This window comes from Ischnura elegans, chromosome 11, assembly GCF_921293095.1.
Source record: "Ischnura elegans chromosome 11, ioIscEleg1.1, whole genome shotgun sequence".
In the NCBI taxonomy this organism is placed as follows: Eukaryota; Metazoa; Arthropoda; class Insecta; order Odonata; family Coenagrionidae; genus Ischnura; species Ischnura elegans.
Window position 1 is genome coordinate 27,532,482 of NC_060256.1, and position 19,728 is coordinate 27,552,209.

The 19,728-nt window shown below is 38.2% G+C and overlaps 1 protein-coding gene across 1 annotated transcript in view; it reads right to left on the reverse strand.

Annotated features, from left to right (window-relative positions):
• LOC124167549 (protocadherin Fat 3-like) overlaps nt 1-19,728 on the reverse strand; it is a 100,821-nt gene that overhangs the window by 27,670 nt on the left and 53,423 nt on the right. The window contains exons 19-25 of the mRNA XM_046545508.1: nt 17,667-17,788; nt 11,793-12,020; nt 11,533-11,670; nt 8,293-8,422; nt 4,157-4,263; nt 2,388-2,517; nt 1,127-1,225 (exon numbers count right to left, since the gene is read on the reverse strand). Coding sequence (XP_046401464.1) covers nt 1,127-1,225; nt 2,388-2,517; nt 4,157-4,263; nt 8,293-8,422; nt 11,533-11,670; nt 11,793-12,020; nt 17,667-17,788 — 954 coding nt within the window. The remainder of the gene's footprint in view (nt 1-1,126; nt 1,226-2,387; nt 2,518-4,156; nt 4,264-8,292; nt 8,423-11,532; nt 11,671-11,792; nt 12,021-17,666; nt 17,789-19,728) is intronic.

The window sequence follows — 19,728 nt, forward strand, 5'->3', positions numbered from 1 at the left end:
TATCGTTTTTCCCTTTTCCGACCAATCGATGTTGATGATTCTGCATAAATTCCAAAATATCGTTACCATGACTTGACCGGCCCATTTCAACATCTTCGCCTGCTTAAGAGCCCGTTCATCCTCAAATTTCCATTGTTTACCTGTTATTTTGTCTCTGTAAAGTAGTGATGAATCCACATTTCAGCAAAATTTATGAATTGATGTGGAAAATCCTCAGAATCGCGAAGGAAAAGCGCCGAAACAGCCTTTTGAGTTGACCACACGATTTCGTTTACTCTCTAATGTGAGAAAACGCGGCAGCAATTTTGCCGATATTTTATTCACACCCAAATTTTCGAGCAAAATTAAAGCCATTGTGGATTTCGATATGCCCGCGGCCTTACCTATATCGCGCACATTGATTCGTCTAGCACTTAAAACCATATCGTGGATTTTGTCTATTATTTGGGGGGGGGGGGGGTGGACACTACCACAGAGCGTCCGGGACAATGTTAATTATTTTTGTAGGTACGGCCACGTTTTAACTCATTTACCCAATTGTAAATAGTTTCAAGCACAGGAGCAGAAATTCCATAATCTTCATCAAGTTAGCTTTGAAATATTTCGGCGGTAACCCTTTCAAAAACATGCGTTTGATCACCGCACAAAACTAAATTTTATCCATTTTTAAAAACAAATGAAAAAGGTTCACTACATTCGGCAACAACAATGAAACTATGGGATGAATACAGCTGAAACTTTAACCGCTGACTCGTCACGAGTGCTACTTTCTAGTCAATATTAATATTTTAAACTAGGAGAGTAATTTTATGGATATTCTAAGGACTAATTGAACGACCCTCGTACCACCACTTATGAACATGCAATGCGAATGCGAACAGGTGACATGCCGAACCGAATTTTAAATGTCAGAAAATTTTATTCCTGTTAACTTGAAATATGACGTTCTTCGTGGTTTTGTTTTTTTCATTTATTCACAGTATTTACGTTTTATTGAAGGTCCACCCGAAAATTATTTACTGACGGTTGTTAAGACGAGCAAATTAACCTGTTTTACCAGATGGAAAGTAGTTTTTGATTATTTCTATTATGGTAAAAAATATGACTAAATGGTTACTAAACTTACCCACAATCCTGTAATAAATCTTCTCCTTCTGATTATCAGGTTTGAACAGGTTATCAGCATCATAAGCTCCATCAAAATTGATATCTGTCTTAACGTTTTCTGGAATGAAGCGTTCATACTGATAAAAAATAGTTCAATCAAAATAATGAAAAATAAAACTTGAACAACTCCATCATCGTTGCTTAACTCTCCAAACTTCCTACCGTTGGAGCCGTAGATGTTGGTCACAATTTATGTATGGGTAGTAATTATCTCAAACGTAATGCCACAAGATAGTTTAACGAAAAGAATCTGTGCGTAGTTCATTTTCACTTTTGCATAACGGAACGTGCCTTGAGTCTTTATATATCTCCGCCCTTATCGTAGTAGAGTCGTTATTTTCGCCTCAGTTTTGAGCTCATACTTTCCTCAAGACATCATATTTTAAATTAACCAATTTAATTCACATTTAATTGTAAAACTTTTACTTAACTTATTTCATATAATCGTTATCAGAATAGGGTGTATCTTCTACTTTATGATGTAAACACAATCACCTAAATATAAAAAACCATGGAAAATATAAATGGATTTTTTCAATCTTTAAACAAATACAATTCTCTTCCAAGTAGCGTTTTGGTGTTCAAATTAATTATAAACTCTAGCTGTTCCGTTAAACTCTCGAAAACTGATGCTTTGCGATTTAAAAGTGAATTTATGATTTGCATCCAGCACCTGGGTTGTTGTCATCAAAAGATATTGATTTACTTTGATCCGTCTCGTTTTTATCCAAATTTTAGTGAACTTAATAAGTAATTGACCCATACAAATTATCCCTAGAATGGAAGGTATCCTCCATTGCGATTGTAAACAAATTCACATTAATTCTTACGGCATAGACATAAATGCCAAAAAAGGAGTTGAAATGGATACTGTAAAGAAAACGGGTATCAGATAATCATCGTTATTTTATAATCAGTTTATTATCATTCATTATTAAAGCTGACTTCAGGATTGATACAATTTGGTTGTAAATATTATTGAATGAATCTATCATTGTAATTGTTTTAATGTTTGTTTATAACATTTTAAAGTGCTTTCTTGGTTTCGGGGTACTTGGTTTGAGACAGTTATTCACCCACACAGAGATCTTTAGGATCAAACGTTCGCTTGATGGAGGAGGAGCGAATCGTATGGATTTTATGACGAATATTAAGCAAAGGTTAAGTAAAGAAATATTTTTTAATAAATACTCTAAAGTAAAAAAAATCAGAAATATTACCTTCGATACTCATTGTGAAGCTATCATTCACAAAATATGGCGGATTAGGCTTACTAGTCATCACCTTGAAAGTTAAATTCGTAGGAACTGTAAGTGGAGGAGTGGCGCTATCTGAAGCAGTTAATTGAAGCTGAAAAAAAAACAGAGAAAATGGTCGAGTTACACTCCAAATAACAAAATCAGTAAACTCATTTTTTTCATATTTAGTGGAATAGGGTAGTTTCCTTCATCAAATAAAACGAAAGGCATTGATTGCGATTCGTTACCCACCATTAGTGTATTCATAATATGCAAATTATTTGGTTTTAGAAATACCGGTTTAGACGATTGGCAAGGGTCAATTTTATCCTCACTTGAAAAAGGCCAGATTGGCGCCCATGCGATGCCACTCCACGCGACGGCACAGGAACCTAGATGCTATACGAGTAGATAGGAGTTTTACATCGTCTGAGGTTACCAATGCATGCATGAGGCACAGAGCTCAGAGAAATATGTCTAATAACCACCTATTAAAACTGGCTAAGGTCGGAAAGTTTTCTTCGTTTGAAAAGGTATTAATATTCCTTATTTAAGCCAAGCGCTACCAGCTAGCATGGTACTCTGCTACCTGCTAGCATCCTGCGTCGTATCAGCGCTCAGAGCCTCGCCCCAAGGTCACTTCACTTGCGGCAGCGGGAACCAGAAATACGTCACACGGAGTTTTCCCGGCATTCATACTTACCCGGCGCGTTTTCGCGCGCTTGAAAATTTTCACTTTTCATTTAATCGCGAAAAATAGATATCGTCATTTAAAAATATAAAAGCGTGAAATACGTACTCCAGGAGTAATAATCTTTCGATTTAGGCAATAAAAAAATAATAGGAAACCACCCTATTACACTGAAACCTATTCAGAAGAGCAAACCTTCCACATAGTTCCCTCAAAATTTTTATTTTAGCGCCCAAGGTGTTTCGCCTCATTGTGGCATATTCGTGCGCATTGCACAGGTGTAAGGTGGAAATACATATGCATGTGCGAGGAAAACAATGGGGAACGACGATAGAAGGAATGTATCAGTTGGGCTCGGATTCAGATGCATTCACCAAATATCTTAGGAATGCCACAGAGTGGTGAAGAACTTTGTGAAGCGATAAAGACAGCTCTGGGAAGAATAAAAAGTTTTTAAAGACAACATGATTATAGAAAATTTCTCCTAAGTGAGAACTGAAGTCACCCATTTTTTTTTTTTTTTAAGTTAGCGTTATGTTAAGGAGAAAAGTTAACATTTCTCTAAAGATTATCCAGTGGCAGGAAAGTTATTAACTTTTATCGTCAATCATATTTGCTATTGTAAATTCTCAGCATACGATTTCATGACTGACACGTGATTGTTGGAATAAAATATTCAGGTGGGTGTTATTAAGTCAAGTGGTGCGAGCAAAAATATCTTCGCTATGTTCCACTCCATAATTCGCAAATACTCCACCTCCATAATCGGGCAGCGCATGCCGAAACCGGTCGGGTTATTAATAATTTGTTTGGGATATTACAGATTAGTTATTATAACTCCCACCATGGCGTAATCCGCAAAAAAGATCTAGAAACTGTTGAGTCATCACATCAAGTGGTTGTCAACAGGAAGTGTGAAAAATGGAAGTTATTTACTGAAAATATACATTAGTCACGGGTAAAAAAATTACTTATCTTGAAAAAAAGAAGATTGAAGTTAATAATGTGACTACTCGTGATAACTTTGATAATTATTGCAATTTTTCTTATTATTACATACCTCAAATATTCTCTGCTCCAAAGATGCGATGTCCAGTGGTTTCTTCAATATTATATTACCAGTATTGTTTTTCCAGGAGTCGACTTTGAAATACTGCAGGGCATAATCTGAAATAAACGAAAAAAAGATATTAAAATATTCATAATTTTGGACATTTTCACGGAAGCATCATATACCCTCCTTCATTTTCCGACTAAGAGGAAACATGCCAAAGTAATTTTACTTCCGAAATCCGGAAAAGATCCGAAAATTCGCGCCAACTCGCACCCCATTTCCCTACTCTCTAATTTATCTAGAGTATTTGAATCCATAGTAATGTCCAGTTTGGAATCCCTTTCTTCTCCCCGTCATTTAACCAGGCCTGATCAGCTTGGATTTAGACGCAAAATGTCCGCAGATTAAAGGATTGACTGATTTTTTCCACCAGATTGGTGGAAAAAATCAGTCAATCCTTTAATCTGCGGACAATCAATCCTGTAATCGCCGTATGACGATGGATGCGGTTTTCCTTGATGCTGCGTGCGCGTTTGATCGACTGTGGCACAAGGGACTAATTTTCAAACTCCATGAATTAAATTTCCCTCCTTCCGACATCCACTTTCTAACTTTATATCTTCTAAATCGTTAATTCTGCATAAGTTCAACAGATTCAGGCTTCAATTGGTGGAAGTTAAACATACTTAAATAAATAAAAGATCGTAGCACTTTTCCACAAGATTTTATAATGCGTACAACGCGTTTCGACTCACTGAGCCATCATCTGGTACAAGCATCGTCGAGGGATCTACTTTGTACTCTACTTTGCAAACTGTATAACACAAAACGCTTTCTGTTCACTAGTCGCCATCTTTGCTACTACCGCTTTCTAGCGGATCACGGCGGAAACATTTCACGCACATGTGCATTGTTGCTAACATACAAAACTGTTTGAGCTGCTTTTTCATTTGACACATAATTTATAATTGTTAGTATAATGTAATAAATATTATAAAGCGTTAAAACCCCTATATTCATTTATAATATTTGGTATTTTTTTCAGAATGTTGCTTAAGTGCATAAATGCTAAAGGCGCAGGGTAATGTCAAGTTTGGACAATGAGTTCTCTGAACGGGATTTTGTATCGTTCAGAGAGCTCATCAGGGGCGGTCTGGCCAGGTTGGCTGGTCGGCAATCGCCGAGGGACCCCACAACGCTCGCGTCTATTGTGAAGTGTAAATGACTGAGATTACTTTGACCAATGTTTTTTTGCATTTATGAAATTCTAAGTTTTCATTTGTTGCTTTACACTGTATGTATACTCAGTGTAAAAATATTGCACAAAAAAGAAATAAAATAAAGGCGTCACAATGTAAAAGAGAACCTAATGCATTTTTGAAAGGGTAATTGGAAACGATCATTTAAAGAGGTTTTATTTTTAGATTTCAGCGCAGTTTCAAGGTAAAACTTCACCAAATAATAGATAATATAATCATAATAAATTATTAAATTTTATAAATTGTGAATTTCTCACTTTTTATGGTATTTTTACTTGAAAAATTGCTGTTTTTATTAAATTTTATCTGTTTTTTTTTTAAGACCAAGAGTGACGTCAAAATCCTTTTTCAGGCATGTATTTGCCAAAAATTTTCCCGGGGAGGACCCCATTATCTTTTGGTAAGTAGGTCCTCATCATGAGCCCCAGCCGAGGGCCCCCAAGCACCCCAGACAGCCCCTGGATATTCCCTAGAAGCTAGTGCACTTCGAAGAATGGAATTTGCTCCGTTGGATGAGCCTGGAGAAGCTGCACCCCAACTACATCGCCCTCTGCGAAATTGATGTGGATGGGATTAGGGGTATACCCCTTCCTGCGCCAAACTGGGTGACTATTGTTGTCAACAACAGTGTCGTCTTTCTTTGCGTGAGGTTCAGGTTCCATTGCGAAAAAACAGTTGCAATAAGCGAGAGCAGCTACCTCCTGCAAGTAGGGATGTGCGAGTACTCGAAAATTCGAGTCGGGTCGAGTAGTTGGTACTCGACTCGATTGTTTCGATTAGTATTACGAATGTCGAGTCGAGTAGTTTCGGTTACAGTGCTGTCAAGGCCAGTTAGTTCAGAAATCTGCCGACAGGAGGCGCTATCATGAAACCCAATTAATAATATCGTCGTTTAAGTCAATAATTCGTTATAATGCCTCGGCCATGAAGTTTCAGCTTGCTGTATACGTAGCAGTCAGTAGTAGACGTCGGTGCCAAAAACATTTCCATCTGCCGCGGCGGCGGACCGTCTTCCGACCCGGCGGCGTATTCAGAATAACCTGAGAGAACCTCAGCGTCCCTCATACTTAGCTGTGGGGTACTTTTATAACTCGAACGCTGGGGGAACACGTAAAAATTGTTTAGATTTCTAGAAATTATATAACTTTTCGGCTTTAGCGTACAATGCCGGGATGCCGGTTTTACCTGTTTGACGTCACAAATAGTGCCATCTTTTTGCCTATTGAATATTACTTAGGTCCGATCTTAATTTTCGTTTATTCCTTTGCTGCCTTTTGTTTCCTTCTTGAACTAACAAAACAAGAGTTTCTAAGGTTGATTAAACAAAGTGCGAATTTAAGGAAAAAAATTGGTCGTTAAGGCTAAACCTAAGTTCTATAGTTCGTTCGCATCGTCCAATTAAATTCCACGAAGAGTCATGATCCTTAAAAAACGTTGACATAATTTTTAATAAAAATTCCTAGAGTTCTCAAATATAGTTTTTTTCAAGAAAGCATTTGTCTACCTACACCAGTAGCAAAAGACAATTTTCTGCAGGCAGTAATACTGTAGAATGGAGACGTCAAAGCCTGCTACCTAATCATGTAGAACAATTGACTTTTCTGCATGAGAATTTGAAAAGATCAAATGTTACATAATTCATTTACGTATGTAATCTTAATTATTGTGGTGCAATTCAGGGCAGTTTCTAGCAGTTTGGATATATTTATAAATTAAATTGACAACATATTTCTTGAGGTTAGTTCATTTGAATTGTACTTATGGAACTCTTTAAGACATATTTATTTAAATAAAATACGGTAGCACTTTTCCGCAATATTTATATAATATTGTGGAAACCTGCTACCATATTTTATTTTAATATGTCGGCTATATCTGCTGAACATATAGCGGCTGAATCTGTTGAACACATTAATTTTCCCTCATGTAACAATTCTGACACAATTACCGTCAACATTCCTCATTATCTTTTCCTTTTTACATCAAGCTAAGCATTCAGAATAGAAAATTCTCAATGGGATCGGAAAAATGAGAATATAATGGAGCATTGATTGTAATATTTCCAGATCCAGTAATGACCAAACTCGACTCGATACTCGAGAGTAGTTTTCAACTCGACTTTAGATCAAAAAGGACTACTCGCACATCCCTACCTGCAAGTTAAGGTGAAGAGTTCGTTTTTTTGCACGGTGAACTGTTGTTTATACTGAGGAGCTAGTGCTTCGAATGATTGATTGATATTGGGAGGCGCTCCTACTGGGTTGAAGGGAATGGTTCCTTCGCAGCCTGGGGTTTTCACCACAGTAAAGGGTAACAAAATTTGTCTCAAGCTTAGGATTACGATTGATGTTTGAATGCCCATGGTTGGTATGACGTAAAAGTTCTGGGCGTGATCAAGCCGTCAGAAGATAGGGATTGCTAGTGCATTTGATGTGAATGCTTCCCAAGAAATTGCTAATTACAGGTTCCCTTTTCATTGTCTGCTCTGATTTTACGCTTTGATCGACGACAGAATAGATGGGAGTGTTCCATTTTAGTTGAAATTTGCCTAACTTGCGTCAAATGAGTGGTTAAAGCGATCTATTTTCTCTTTTACGGGCCTCGGTGGCGCTGGGGTAAAGTCCCCGACTGCTAACATAGAGGTCGCGAGTTCGAATCCCGCCTCGGTGGTTTGACCACCATCCAGTGCATGGATGCATTTGATTGCCAAACAAGTTAATTGTAAGAGAGGACTACCTAGTCTTAAATTCGCTGGTGAAATAAAGACGACATTATTATTATCGCCCAGTATTTCCTTCTCTTTGAGCAACTATTTGATCTTAACAAATATAAACGTCATGAACACACACTGTAACCTTTTAGGTTCTAAAACGAGTCTCTTACCGCCACTTAGGGTAAAGAAGACCACGGCATTTTCGCCGTAGTCCTCATCCACGGCAGCCAATGGAGGTAAGTCAGCTGGTTGGCCTGTATTTTCGTTGTAGTATTGCATCGTGCTCCCAACTGTCTGGTTCTGAAAGACGTTTCATTTCACAAAGAGAGCTAATTGAATAATAAGAATAAATAATTATTATTGCACGAACAAGGAATAAGGAGAGACTAGGTTGATTATATAAAACGGATATCAAGTTTTAAAAAAATAAAGTCATCTTTGCAGACTTTATTGTTATTCCATTAACCATTAAGGTATGAGTAAGCTCAAAAATTAAATCATACACGCTAATTTACTGTTTGTTTCCAAATCTTCAGTTTGTTTATCTCATTAATTTCTCGAAAATGCAAGTAATATCATTTGCATATACTTGCGACGTTGTTTATTGAAATAATTGGTTATATAAGTATTAGAAAATAGTACATCAATGGATCCTACCCTTTGATTAATCCTATTGTATGTATTTATAAAGGATGAACCGAAATGCCGTGAGGGAGAACAATGTGAACATTGAAAGATTCTGAAAAAATGATTTTAGAGCTGCCACAAAAATTCGATTTATTCTTAAGGTAAGGCAAATATGTCCACGTAAAAAAAGTTACGACCGATTCGGAAACGGAGTGATTGAGATTAGTCGATTAAAACATTTTTTCTTTCATCTTAGAAGTTATCCAACGAAATTTTTATAATGCGGAGTCACCAAATCCTTATAAGTGGGCGACTTGCTTCGCACATTTTTATTGAAACTTGAGATATAATAGCTGAATGAGAAAGATATTTTTTCCAAGTCACGTATCTTTCCCTCCATCTTATTTTTTCAAAATGAATTGAGCTACCCCATCGAGACGTAGGATACCTCATTGAGACATAAAAACGATGAAAAATGGGAATACAACTATCGATATTTTGATTAATTTTCTTTTATTTAACTAAATAATATGATTTGAACGCAAAGTTTTGGGGTGAAAGTCCCAATTAATAAAAAAATATTTGTTTATTCGGTGCACACATTTCAACGAGAACGAGCCGTTGTATCATATTGACCCACCATTCCTGCCGACGTCCCACGGTCAAATTTGCATCAAAATATTTGCATCAAATTTTGCTACGACTCACGCGCACTGTCTCCCGCGGTCAAAATTTCATCCAACTGGCTTTTGGTCCTATCGTTTGGACCAAACTCAGTATTCTCCAAATGGATAGGATAGGTTCTAAATTTTCATCCAATTGGATGAAACCAACCAATCAGGGCCTTTGAAAAAAAGCATCGCCAAGCGCTGACAAATAGGCCACAAAGATTATTTACCAAACACTATTTATCGTTTGCATAAGTAATATAATTAATAAATATATATATTATGGACACAAAAATAAACTTTGTTGTATTCCACACAGTATGCATCAAATTCCAACCGGTTTTTTCATTGTTTTCAGGTCATGATCCTTATCGTTCACCTCTTGATAAGACCTGAAAGGTCGAAACCGGTTGAGTTTTTTCATGAATACTGTATGGAATACTGAAAGGTTTAGCTCTGAATCTATAATGTCACCAATCCGTGAAGTGAACTCACAAAAATTATTTCAAATATATATATTTTCATCGCCTGATGTCGTAAAAGTAAAAATGAGCAAAAATTGGTCTTGATAGGCGATGGAAAAACTCATAGGAAATCCGTAATAATGAGTTCATGATTAATAAGAATGAAGCGTTCTTTACGACTTGCAATACAAGGAGGGGTGTTTTGGCAAGAATAAAAGATTTACTTAAGGTATCGAGGCCGAATTCTACAGGTTAGCTTTGTGGAGGGCATGCGATTCTGAGCGAGCGAGCAGCTGGAGAAATGAATTCCAGTGAAACACTACAGCTCCCCGTTTCGATCACTATGATAATAGGATAAGGACCTTATTTTGGTAACTGCTCGCTTAGGAGAGAAAAAAAATGTGATTTCAATACACGTTTACAGCACTATTCATAACATCATTTCAACTACATGCTCCATAATTTATTAATAACATTTTCCTTGCGGGAATAAACTGCCTCACGTTTGGCGTTTCCTGGCGTTTTATTCTGACCTCAACCTTGCTGATAAGGGATATGAAAATATCTTCACTCACTGTCAATTGATGTCGATAATTTACGGAAACATCGGCTACCAACTCCTTCTTCAACATGGTTAGCACGTCTATTCCAACGCTTTCATATCCCCATTCTGGCCAAGGCCAAGTCCAACACTCCCTCCGTTTTCTTTCTTTCGACTCTTTAATGTTCAAGAGGCCCAGACAATTTCGACAGCTAAATAAGACAGAATCCTCCACTTCTCAAGCTTCCATATTTGTTTACATAAATATCTTCTTTCGTTTGTTTTTCCTCTTTTGGTCCAAACGAGATGGATCGTGGGAGACCCCCATTCAGTTGCATACAAATTTTTGAACCAAATATTTTGATGCAAATTTGACCGTGGGACACCGGATTAGCATAGATACTTCAAGGAGCAAACTCCTTAATTTAGCCCACGAATTATATTCTAAGATTACTCTCTATTTAAACCAAACAAATGGTCACTCGATCCGGTTTCCCAATGCCCATAGGCGGGCCTAAGACAATACATTCTAATGATTTGGGATTTAGGCCCAACACCTTTGGCCCTATGAAGTAGCTGACCAAAATATCCGACGCATTCCGTAAAATACCGTAAAAGTTCGCAGAAATGTAACAAAAAGTACTTATTGAGAATTAAAATGCATAACGCTTATGTCTGCACTAGAGGGCAAAAGGGTGTCTGCCCGAGTATAGTGAGCATAAAAGTATTCCATTGTCATTAATCCATGTGCTCCGTAAGAAAGTCAATTTTATATTTATTCACCGTGCATTATATACATTTCAAAACTAAAAACCACTTTAATTGAAGCGTCCCAGTCGACATTCTATTCATTAACGAAATAAAAACGAATTATTGGATAAAAATCACTGATGATTAACCTTTCTCTGGGGATATGTATTGCATGTGCATTGAGTACGTCGAACGATATGATACCAAAATGTTTTCGCTCAGTTTTTCTTCAGGGAAGATAGGAAAGGACGAAAATCGTAAATGTATCTATGCCTACTACGGATTTTTATAAAAAAATTATAGATTTCACTTACAGAGGAATTTTAAGTATTATATAACTTACAGAGGACCAGTACTTACATCGTAGATAAGAAAACTCAAGTTGGGCACCGGTGGATACTTAAAGACTGGAGAATGGTCATTGACATCTTCAATGCAAATCGTGTAGGTCCTATTCACAGGATTTGGATTACCTAGTTCATCCAACGAATTACGTGCCTTTTTGGAACACAAGTGAAAAGATTACATATAATTCAATGCAGGTTTTTATTGTATTAAAAATGATTATGTAAGGGCAGCAGCATGATTGTAGAAAAAATATAAAATGTCTCTACACTCACCTCAATGGTCACGTTATATTTTCCAACGTATCCGAGCAGTGAGAGGCCAGCTGTTACTTCACCTTTATATATATGATCATCAATACGAGTAGTCTTAATTTGGAAAAGGTCTTTATCGGGATCTTTTGCATTTTCCAAAGCGGTAATTCCCGCAATAGAAAAATCAATTTTAGTGAAATTAATCTCCTTATCTAAATCTTGTGCAGTGATGGTGAACAGGGAAGTGCCCTGGAATAGAAAATATTGCTTTCATCATTTCACAACGGTTCAAAAGAGCAATTCACATTTTGAATGCTTATAAATGCAAGCACGCTTCTCAAGGGGAAGCACCTGGAGCCACGGCTGCACACATTTTTATTTAATAATAATAATAATAGCTTGCGTTCGTTCCCTGATCTGAAAACAATGGTATGTTTGTCGCTTTGCACATCTCACGAGAACAGTTGAAGCCAAGGCGAAGCCCATTCCAACCCGACTTCCTGTAGTTTAAATGTGAAATTGAACAATAATTATCACTGTTAAACAATCCTAAGATTGGTTTGATGCAGCTCTCCACTCAGTTCTCCCATCAGCTAGTCTACACACGCCTACGTATTCCTTTTCTTCCACATCTTGCTTTACCTGTTCCATATATTTCATCCGAGGTCTTACTTTTCCGTTCTTGTCATCTACTTGCCCCTCGACGATTGTCCTCATCAGGCTATCATGTCTCAGGATAAGGCCTATGATGTTATTCCATCTTATTGTCTTGGATTTCATGAGGGTTCTCTCAGGGGCGCAGCTAGGAATTAAGGCTGGGGGCGTTTATAGGTGCAAGTAATACCGGGGTGTGTGAGGGTATGATATACCCACCAGGATAGGCGGTAGGTGCGAGATTAGTAAATTGCGGAATTATAAGATAAATGGTGAGTTTTACGACTTTTTGAGGTATATTAACGCCCCTTTTTTTATTAATCCTTACAATATTCCAATAGTTATACCAATCCAGTTAAGTAAAATGGATTTAACTTCAAAATTTCTCTGAGCTCTGGGGTGGGGGTGTTTATCCCACCGAACCCCCCCTCACTCCGCCACGGGGTTCTCTTATCTCTTACTCTCTTTTTAGGACTTCCTCATTATTGTGCGAAAAATCCGCAGAGAAAAAATAATTCGATTAGAAGTGTCTGAATTTTCGCTAGTGTTAATGAACACTTTGGTTACCAGTCTTCCGGCTCTGGTACTGGATTAAGGTCAATGCGTCATCATGATACACGGACCAATAAAGGCGCTCCAAATATGCGCGTCCAAATAAATCCGCGACCATGTCTGCGCGTGACTGACCTTGAAATATGACCGAAATATCCATTTTTTCTTTTAATCCGTCAATCATAGCTCTACGATCGTAAAATCAACATTGAGAGATTTTTAAGGTTTAAGGACGAAATTCACGGCTTTTTCCAGGTTTTTTCACGGTATGCGAAATTCACGGCTTATTCGCGGTATTAAGGGTTTCAAGGTTGCGTGGGAACCCTGGAACACGGACCCCACGGAGTGCTTTAGCCAGTTAACCCACCGAGGCGACATTCTTCCCAGTGGAATTTTGAGGACTATGCCGGACTAGGTCAGGGCGAGTGTATTTTTTTTATTTTTCGCACAAAATGTGCATTGCGGGCGACTCCCGTAAATGTATCACCGTGGCTAGTCCCGGTGCACGTAAATAACTTCCTCATTACGTACTCGGTCGATCCTAAGCCTAATCTTTCTATATTTAAAAGATCGTTTCTTTATTTGGGGCCCAAGATTTTTAATAAATTACCTTGTTCGATCAAAGAGTATAAATAAATTTTGTAAAAAGGCTAAAAATTGGTTGCTATCCCATGATAATATAAATGTTCTTTTTTGATGTGTTTATGAATCCATACTCTGAATCTCATACTTTTGATGTGTTTATGAATCTGGTGCCGAAGATGCCTTCAGGACCCTTGAAAACGCCCGAGTAAGCTAAAAAGAATTTCCCGGCTTCTAACCCCCCTTCGTCATTCCTTTTAAACGCTAGAATAGGTTTGATTTTACCGTAATAAACGCACCATGAGAATTTATTGAACTTCCTCAATGTCCTTATTAGATATAAATTCATTGAAATCACCTTACCTATGCTAAACCGTGTGGATTTCATAATAAGTTAATGATAGCTGTTTGCTGAAATGAAAAAAATATGGGTTTCAACTTTTTCCCAGTTGGCATACAAATAAAAAAAATCTGGTGAACAGTAACTTGCCGAAAAGATGAATTTTCACCATACAATTTTATATTGACTCCAGGATGTCAATGAAAATCGCTCTTTAAAGGTTATTCGTCATCCTCTCATTATTCATTGATGCATGTTACTACGTTGTCCGTCAAAATAAATTCTAGTTCTAGTTAAAATCACGGCCGGTCTCGTGATTTTATCTTGATACTGCCTATTGGATAAATAATAAATTGTTGCTGCTATATGAGCGAAACACCCTATTCTTCTATTTCTATTACCACAGTTACAGCAATATTTCAATATGCTGCCATTCGCTGTAAGTATATTCTAAATAAAAATTATAAATCGTAATATATTAATGATATTTTTACTTAATATTACCATCACCTACCCGTCTTAATTTAGCCATGAAATCACAATTTTTTCAATTCTTTTGTCGTTAATTGAGCTCGCATGCCTTTCAGCGTCGGCATCACCACGCTGAACTCTAAATCATCTTCTATATATGACACTACATCCCGAAATCCTCTGTCCAGAAACAAAATGTCACCCTTTTTCATGAAATTTTCACTGGATATGCCGATTGCAAGATTGATTTTAGAGAGTCGGCATCATTTTCATTGGCCAAAAAGGGTCTTGGCATAACAATCACAATCCATCAAGGGTAAAAATAGGGAATGGTTTACAAAGAGCAACTAGTACTGTTCATGTTTCCGGTTTGGAGCTTGAAAAGAAAAACAATCAGCCCTTGAGTGACTGACCTAATATCCGAATTTTTCGTCGACGTTAACACACTAAGTAACTTTGTTACTTTGTCCCAAGACAAACCACTTAAAGTTCGCGGACAATCAGTTCTCTAGAAAATGGAAGTCACCAAGTTTCGCCGTCAAACTGCGGTTAGATAAATATGCGACTTTGTCCACAAATAGACGAATTTTAGAAACATGCAAGGAAATACTTATGCAGTAGATACAGAAAGTGGGAATTTCAGGGGTAAAAACCGCTTATCACGTAGATAACCTTTACAGACCACATATTTGAAAGAAATGATCAACCTCCTCTCACCTGCAATCTAGCTTCTGCAGGATAGAGATAATTTGTAGCGGTATATCCACAAATGAAACAACACTTGCGCGTAGATACAACGCGGGGTAAACTCAAATCAAGCTCATTTTCTTAATCTATATTCTTACATTCCGCCAGTTTTCGGAGGCCCTAAAGCCATTTTCGCCACCAGTATCCATACAATTCTGTCCCTGTGGTGAGCACCTTAATCAGTATAATATTATAATTATTAAAAAAGGGTGTTATGGAGGGCCAGAGCATAGAGACAAATGGCCAAAATTGCATATTTTTAATCTCATTTTCCGCAATGTTCCACCACCTAAAAGTTATATTTTCAATCCGCCAGCCGAAAGTTATTAAAAACACCTCCAGAAAACGTTTTTTCTTTTTGGCCCTTTTTTTTTAGAAATTTTCAAATCGACGCCATATCTTCTTGCCCCGCTCTAAGTTCTTGAAAACAATCGGGTATCTGCTTCATTAAATAAGGTTTCAAATGCCGCAAACCGCGTTAAAAAATATGAATTCTTGACCGAGATATTTAAAAAAGAATTTAAATCTTATTTTCGATCTAGCCGGCCCTGGTGGGCATCTAGCGGGCTGGAAATATGGGGAGGTTTTTCCTATTTGATTCCAAATCGTATATCACAAGTACGGGAAAAATCCGAGAGGGGGGACTTTTCACCTTCTTATTCGGCTATGCCCTTTTGGCTAGCCAACCCAAAATGGAGCATGAATTGGGGTATTCCTAAGAGTATGCTTCAATAACTGTATGGGACATTATAACGCAGGAGTTTTCATCTGCTGGGTACGAAGCCAATGGAAAACAAGAGAAATATGAAATGGTTTGAATAGCATTCGTACTTTTGTTAATCTAAATTATCGGCCCCTTAACTCTGAGGCCCGGGGCAATCCCCCCCTGTGGGCGATTCCGTGCATTATTTATGTTGTTAATAATTTCATGCAAGTGATTTCGAGTTTTGGATGCAGGAGAAGAGAATTTTCTCAAATTTTTCGTATCTTATGTAACCTTTGTGTTTTAGTAGTTGTAAAATTGCATTTTTAATTTGTAGCTTCATTTCAATACTTATTTTTTCACGTTTCTTTTGTAGGTTGTAGCTTCTTTTGTTTCGAAAATACAAAATATCTCCCCTCTTTTGGTAGCTTTAGTGCACCTTCCCTGATTTCTCCCTAAAGACGCTTACCACGCTTTGAAGCATGGGAAAAGGATGCACTCGTCGATGCCTTAATCTGGCGGCCAAGATGGGTGCTTAAATTTGCTTCCTAATGATGCCTAACGACTTGGGACACCCCTCCAAGATGGAATCGTCCTATAATCCTGGGATATAGGCACCCAACTGACGAATATGGACTTGGCTCAAGTGTCTACAACTTTTTTAGGGCATAAATTACCGGAAGTTTGTTCTTGCTCCAGAAGGATGAGATAATATTTAAAGCTCGGAGGTATGCAAAAGTATTCAAATGGAAATACGCATTTTTGAAAACTCCTTACTCTGAGCAATATACCCTTGAATATCAAAGCAGAGGCTAAGGGTGCCTTCATAGCTCTGCGTTGCGTCGACGCCACGAGAGCTCCCGCCCCCCCCCCCCAAAATTTTGCCCTTCACAGCTCTGCGTTGAGAAAACAAATGGAAGGCAATAAGCGTCGGCTCCTAAAAATCGGCCCAGGATCACATAATCTTATGATTTCGAGCCAAACGCACGACACATATCGATGGCTAAGTTCTAACAACACGTATCTCAAAAATAGCAAGTTTTCAGGGGAGCAAAAAAACGATTAATTTTTTTCTAATTAAACGCTAAAATTAAAAACAAAAAAATCATAAAACTGAAAAAGAAGCATACATTTGCCAACATAGAGTTGCTTTTTGCTGGAATTATATTTTTTAATGTTATTACACTTAGTTTAAGATACCTGAGTCAAGCCGGCTAAATTTTGAGATATGTGTTGTTAAAATTTAGCCATCGATACGTTTTTTTGTGTATTTATACGGAATTTCATTTCTTAAAATATTCTTCTCAACTATAAATAGAATTTTGAGTTAATTCACGAGGGCACACTTATAAAATATAAATATAAATTTAAACGACCGTAGTCATCAGTAAGGAGCTCTCACGCTGTATTAAGCTTGTGATACCAATTACGGGCGTGTGTTACTCTAATATATGCGCCTCAGTGATTGTAGCCTGATCTAGGGTTAACATTTGTCTCATGTTTCGGAAATATACGAACTATCTATGCTTAACATTTCCAAATTATATTGAATAATGAAATCAATAGCATTCGTCACTCCCATTAGAGCTAATCTTGCGTATTTGTATACCTAAGCTTCCCATAAACAAACACCAATTCGAAATCGCCGGCGTACTGCCGCCTTGACGCAGCGAAAATCCTACACGATCAGATTTTTCTGTGACGACGCGACGCAGCGAGCTGGCGTCATGACGTCATCAATTCAGCAAGACGGGCTCTGATTGGCTCACGAGCCGCGGCGTCAACAAAACGCCGAACTGTGAAGGCACCCTAAGCAGGCAAAGGATATGTAGAAAGGGAAACTTACCGCTTCTGTTTTTTCGAGAACATCTGCTTGGCAGGTGACTGGCGCCTCAATAAACTGCGGTGCGTTGTCATTCACGTCCAGAAGAGTTAAGGTAACGTACGTTAGCGTAGAATGGGTGTTATCTAGAGTCCAAAAATAAAAATAAAAAGAAAGGATTAGAATATATCCTATGAAGTATGAATAAACTATTGATGTTTCTCGTCGATATGTACTTGTCTCCAATATTATTTAAGGGAACATCTGAGAGTACGAACTAGCCAAGATGTGGAGGCTATAGTAATCATTAATTCACAATTACGCAACCTGATAAATAGGAGGAATGTCAACTGAGCTAGAAGCACCGCTCTAAATTACTCGTTAAGTGGCGAAGCGACAGGTCATCTCTGAATTCGCCGATGACTAAACCAAAAGTAAGACTTAAGAAAAGGTAAGACAACGATTAAAAGTAAGAGAAAGACGGCAGGCGTTCGTTTTTCGCCTCTGAAACGAGGTAAAATATAAAAATCAATCCGGAGAATATCTGCTGACGGCATTTCCTCTCTCCGCGCTCACCTACATCAAACCCCTTCACTGAAGACGGCCATGGCGTGAAGGCAGGCTGTGTAGCTATCGCTGAGGCCAGCGAATCCCTGCGCATACAACTTCCCTCGAGTGGCCCTAAGATGGGCGTACCGCAAGTGAAAAGAGGCAGTGTCTGCATTTGCCCCTTTCGGGAGAACCAAATAGGAATGTGTAGGATTAAAGTCACCGAGTGAAAGGAGATGACCATTCTCGATCTCTCTTTGACATGATGACATCGATTAAGCAGCAAAAGTTGCGATAACTTAGCTTGAGACAGCACTCTTTACGATTGTGCGGGATTTATACCTCGCTGAACCTCAAGAGTTAACCATAAAAGCAATTGCGGTTCATCTAATCAGCTTGTATTAACAGAGCTAGGGTTTGCTTCTTTACCAAGATCGTCGATTCTGCTGTATCTCTGTATCAAATACTTTTTCTTATCTACGTCTTATTTCATTCTTCTCTTATGTTCAATCGTCATTCCTGAACTCCTAAAAACAAACACGGCATTCAAAAGGTATCTTTCGGTGTTCAAGCATTATTTCCACATTCCCGTTAATCATCTACGCTATGGCTGGCACTCAGGAACTTGGGATTAATCATTTGCAACAAAATTAATTTTAAGAATCGTGCCAGGCGAAGTCGGAAATCCCAGTATATTGGTAGTACAATTTTTATATATAGAATTAGTTTGAGGAGGATAATGTTCTTTCCATTACTGCAAGGTGCGAGTAGAAAACACCGATTTATTTCGTTTACCACAGTGCAAACAGAAACAAGATGGTTGCCGTTCTGCGTGGTAGCACAAGCGTCTTTTTCGTTCGGTAGATCTGACAAGACTATCATGGCGCTGCTCCGTTATGGCGTGGACAAGGGGACTGCACAGAGAAGGCCTAATGCCATCAATTACATCGAAGGATGATTTATGTTGCCACTCGGTCGCATTTTAATCGGATTTCAAAATGTCCGCGGCGCGGTGACGTGATTCGTTGCGCCTGCCACCTGGCGGTGGCGTTAGTCAGACATCAGACTGATGCCGATCGCCCGGCGCTCGCTATTGTGACACGTGATTCGTATACGGCACGCTAATCACCGGCAAAATACTAATTATTATGGTATCATTTTTCACTTAATGTGATTCATTTTCAGAACAAAACTTAGCCACCTCAAACTATCAGTCGGTGACCAAGTCCAAAAAATTGTCAAACCAAGATGACGGAAATTTGACCAAGCTAAAAACTCGAAAACAGCGCCTCCAGATCGTTACAACCTCCTCGGTTCTTACCAAACAAGGTGTTTACGTCTTAGGTCCACAATCCCATCCCGAAGTCCGCCCTGGAAGATGGCTTGGTGGTGTAACTGGCTAAATGTCTGACCGGCAATCTGGAATTCCGGTTCCGAATCCCGGCTAAACTAAATATGTTTCATGGTGAACCGCATCCTTGATGTTTATAAATTTACAGCCATATGCGCGTGGCTGCGTACAAATCCACTTGTTTCA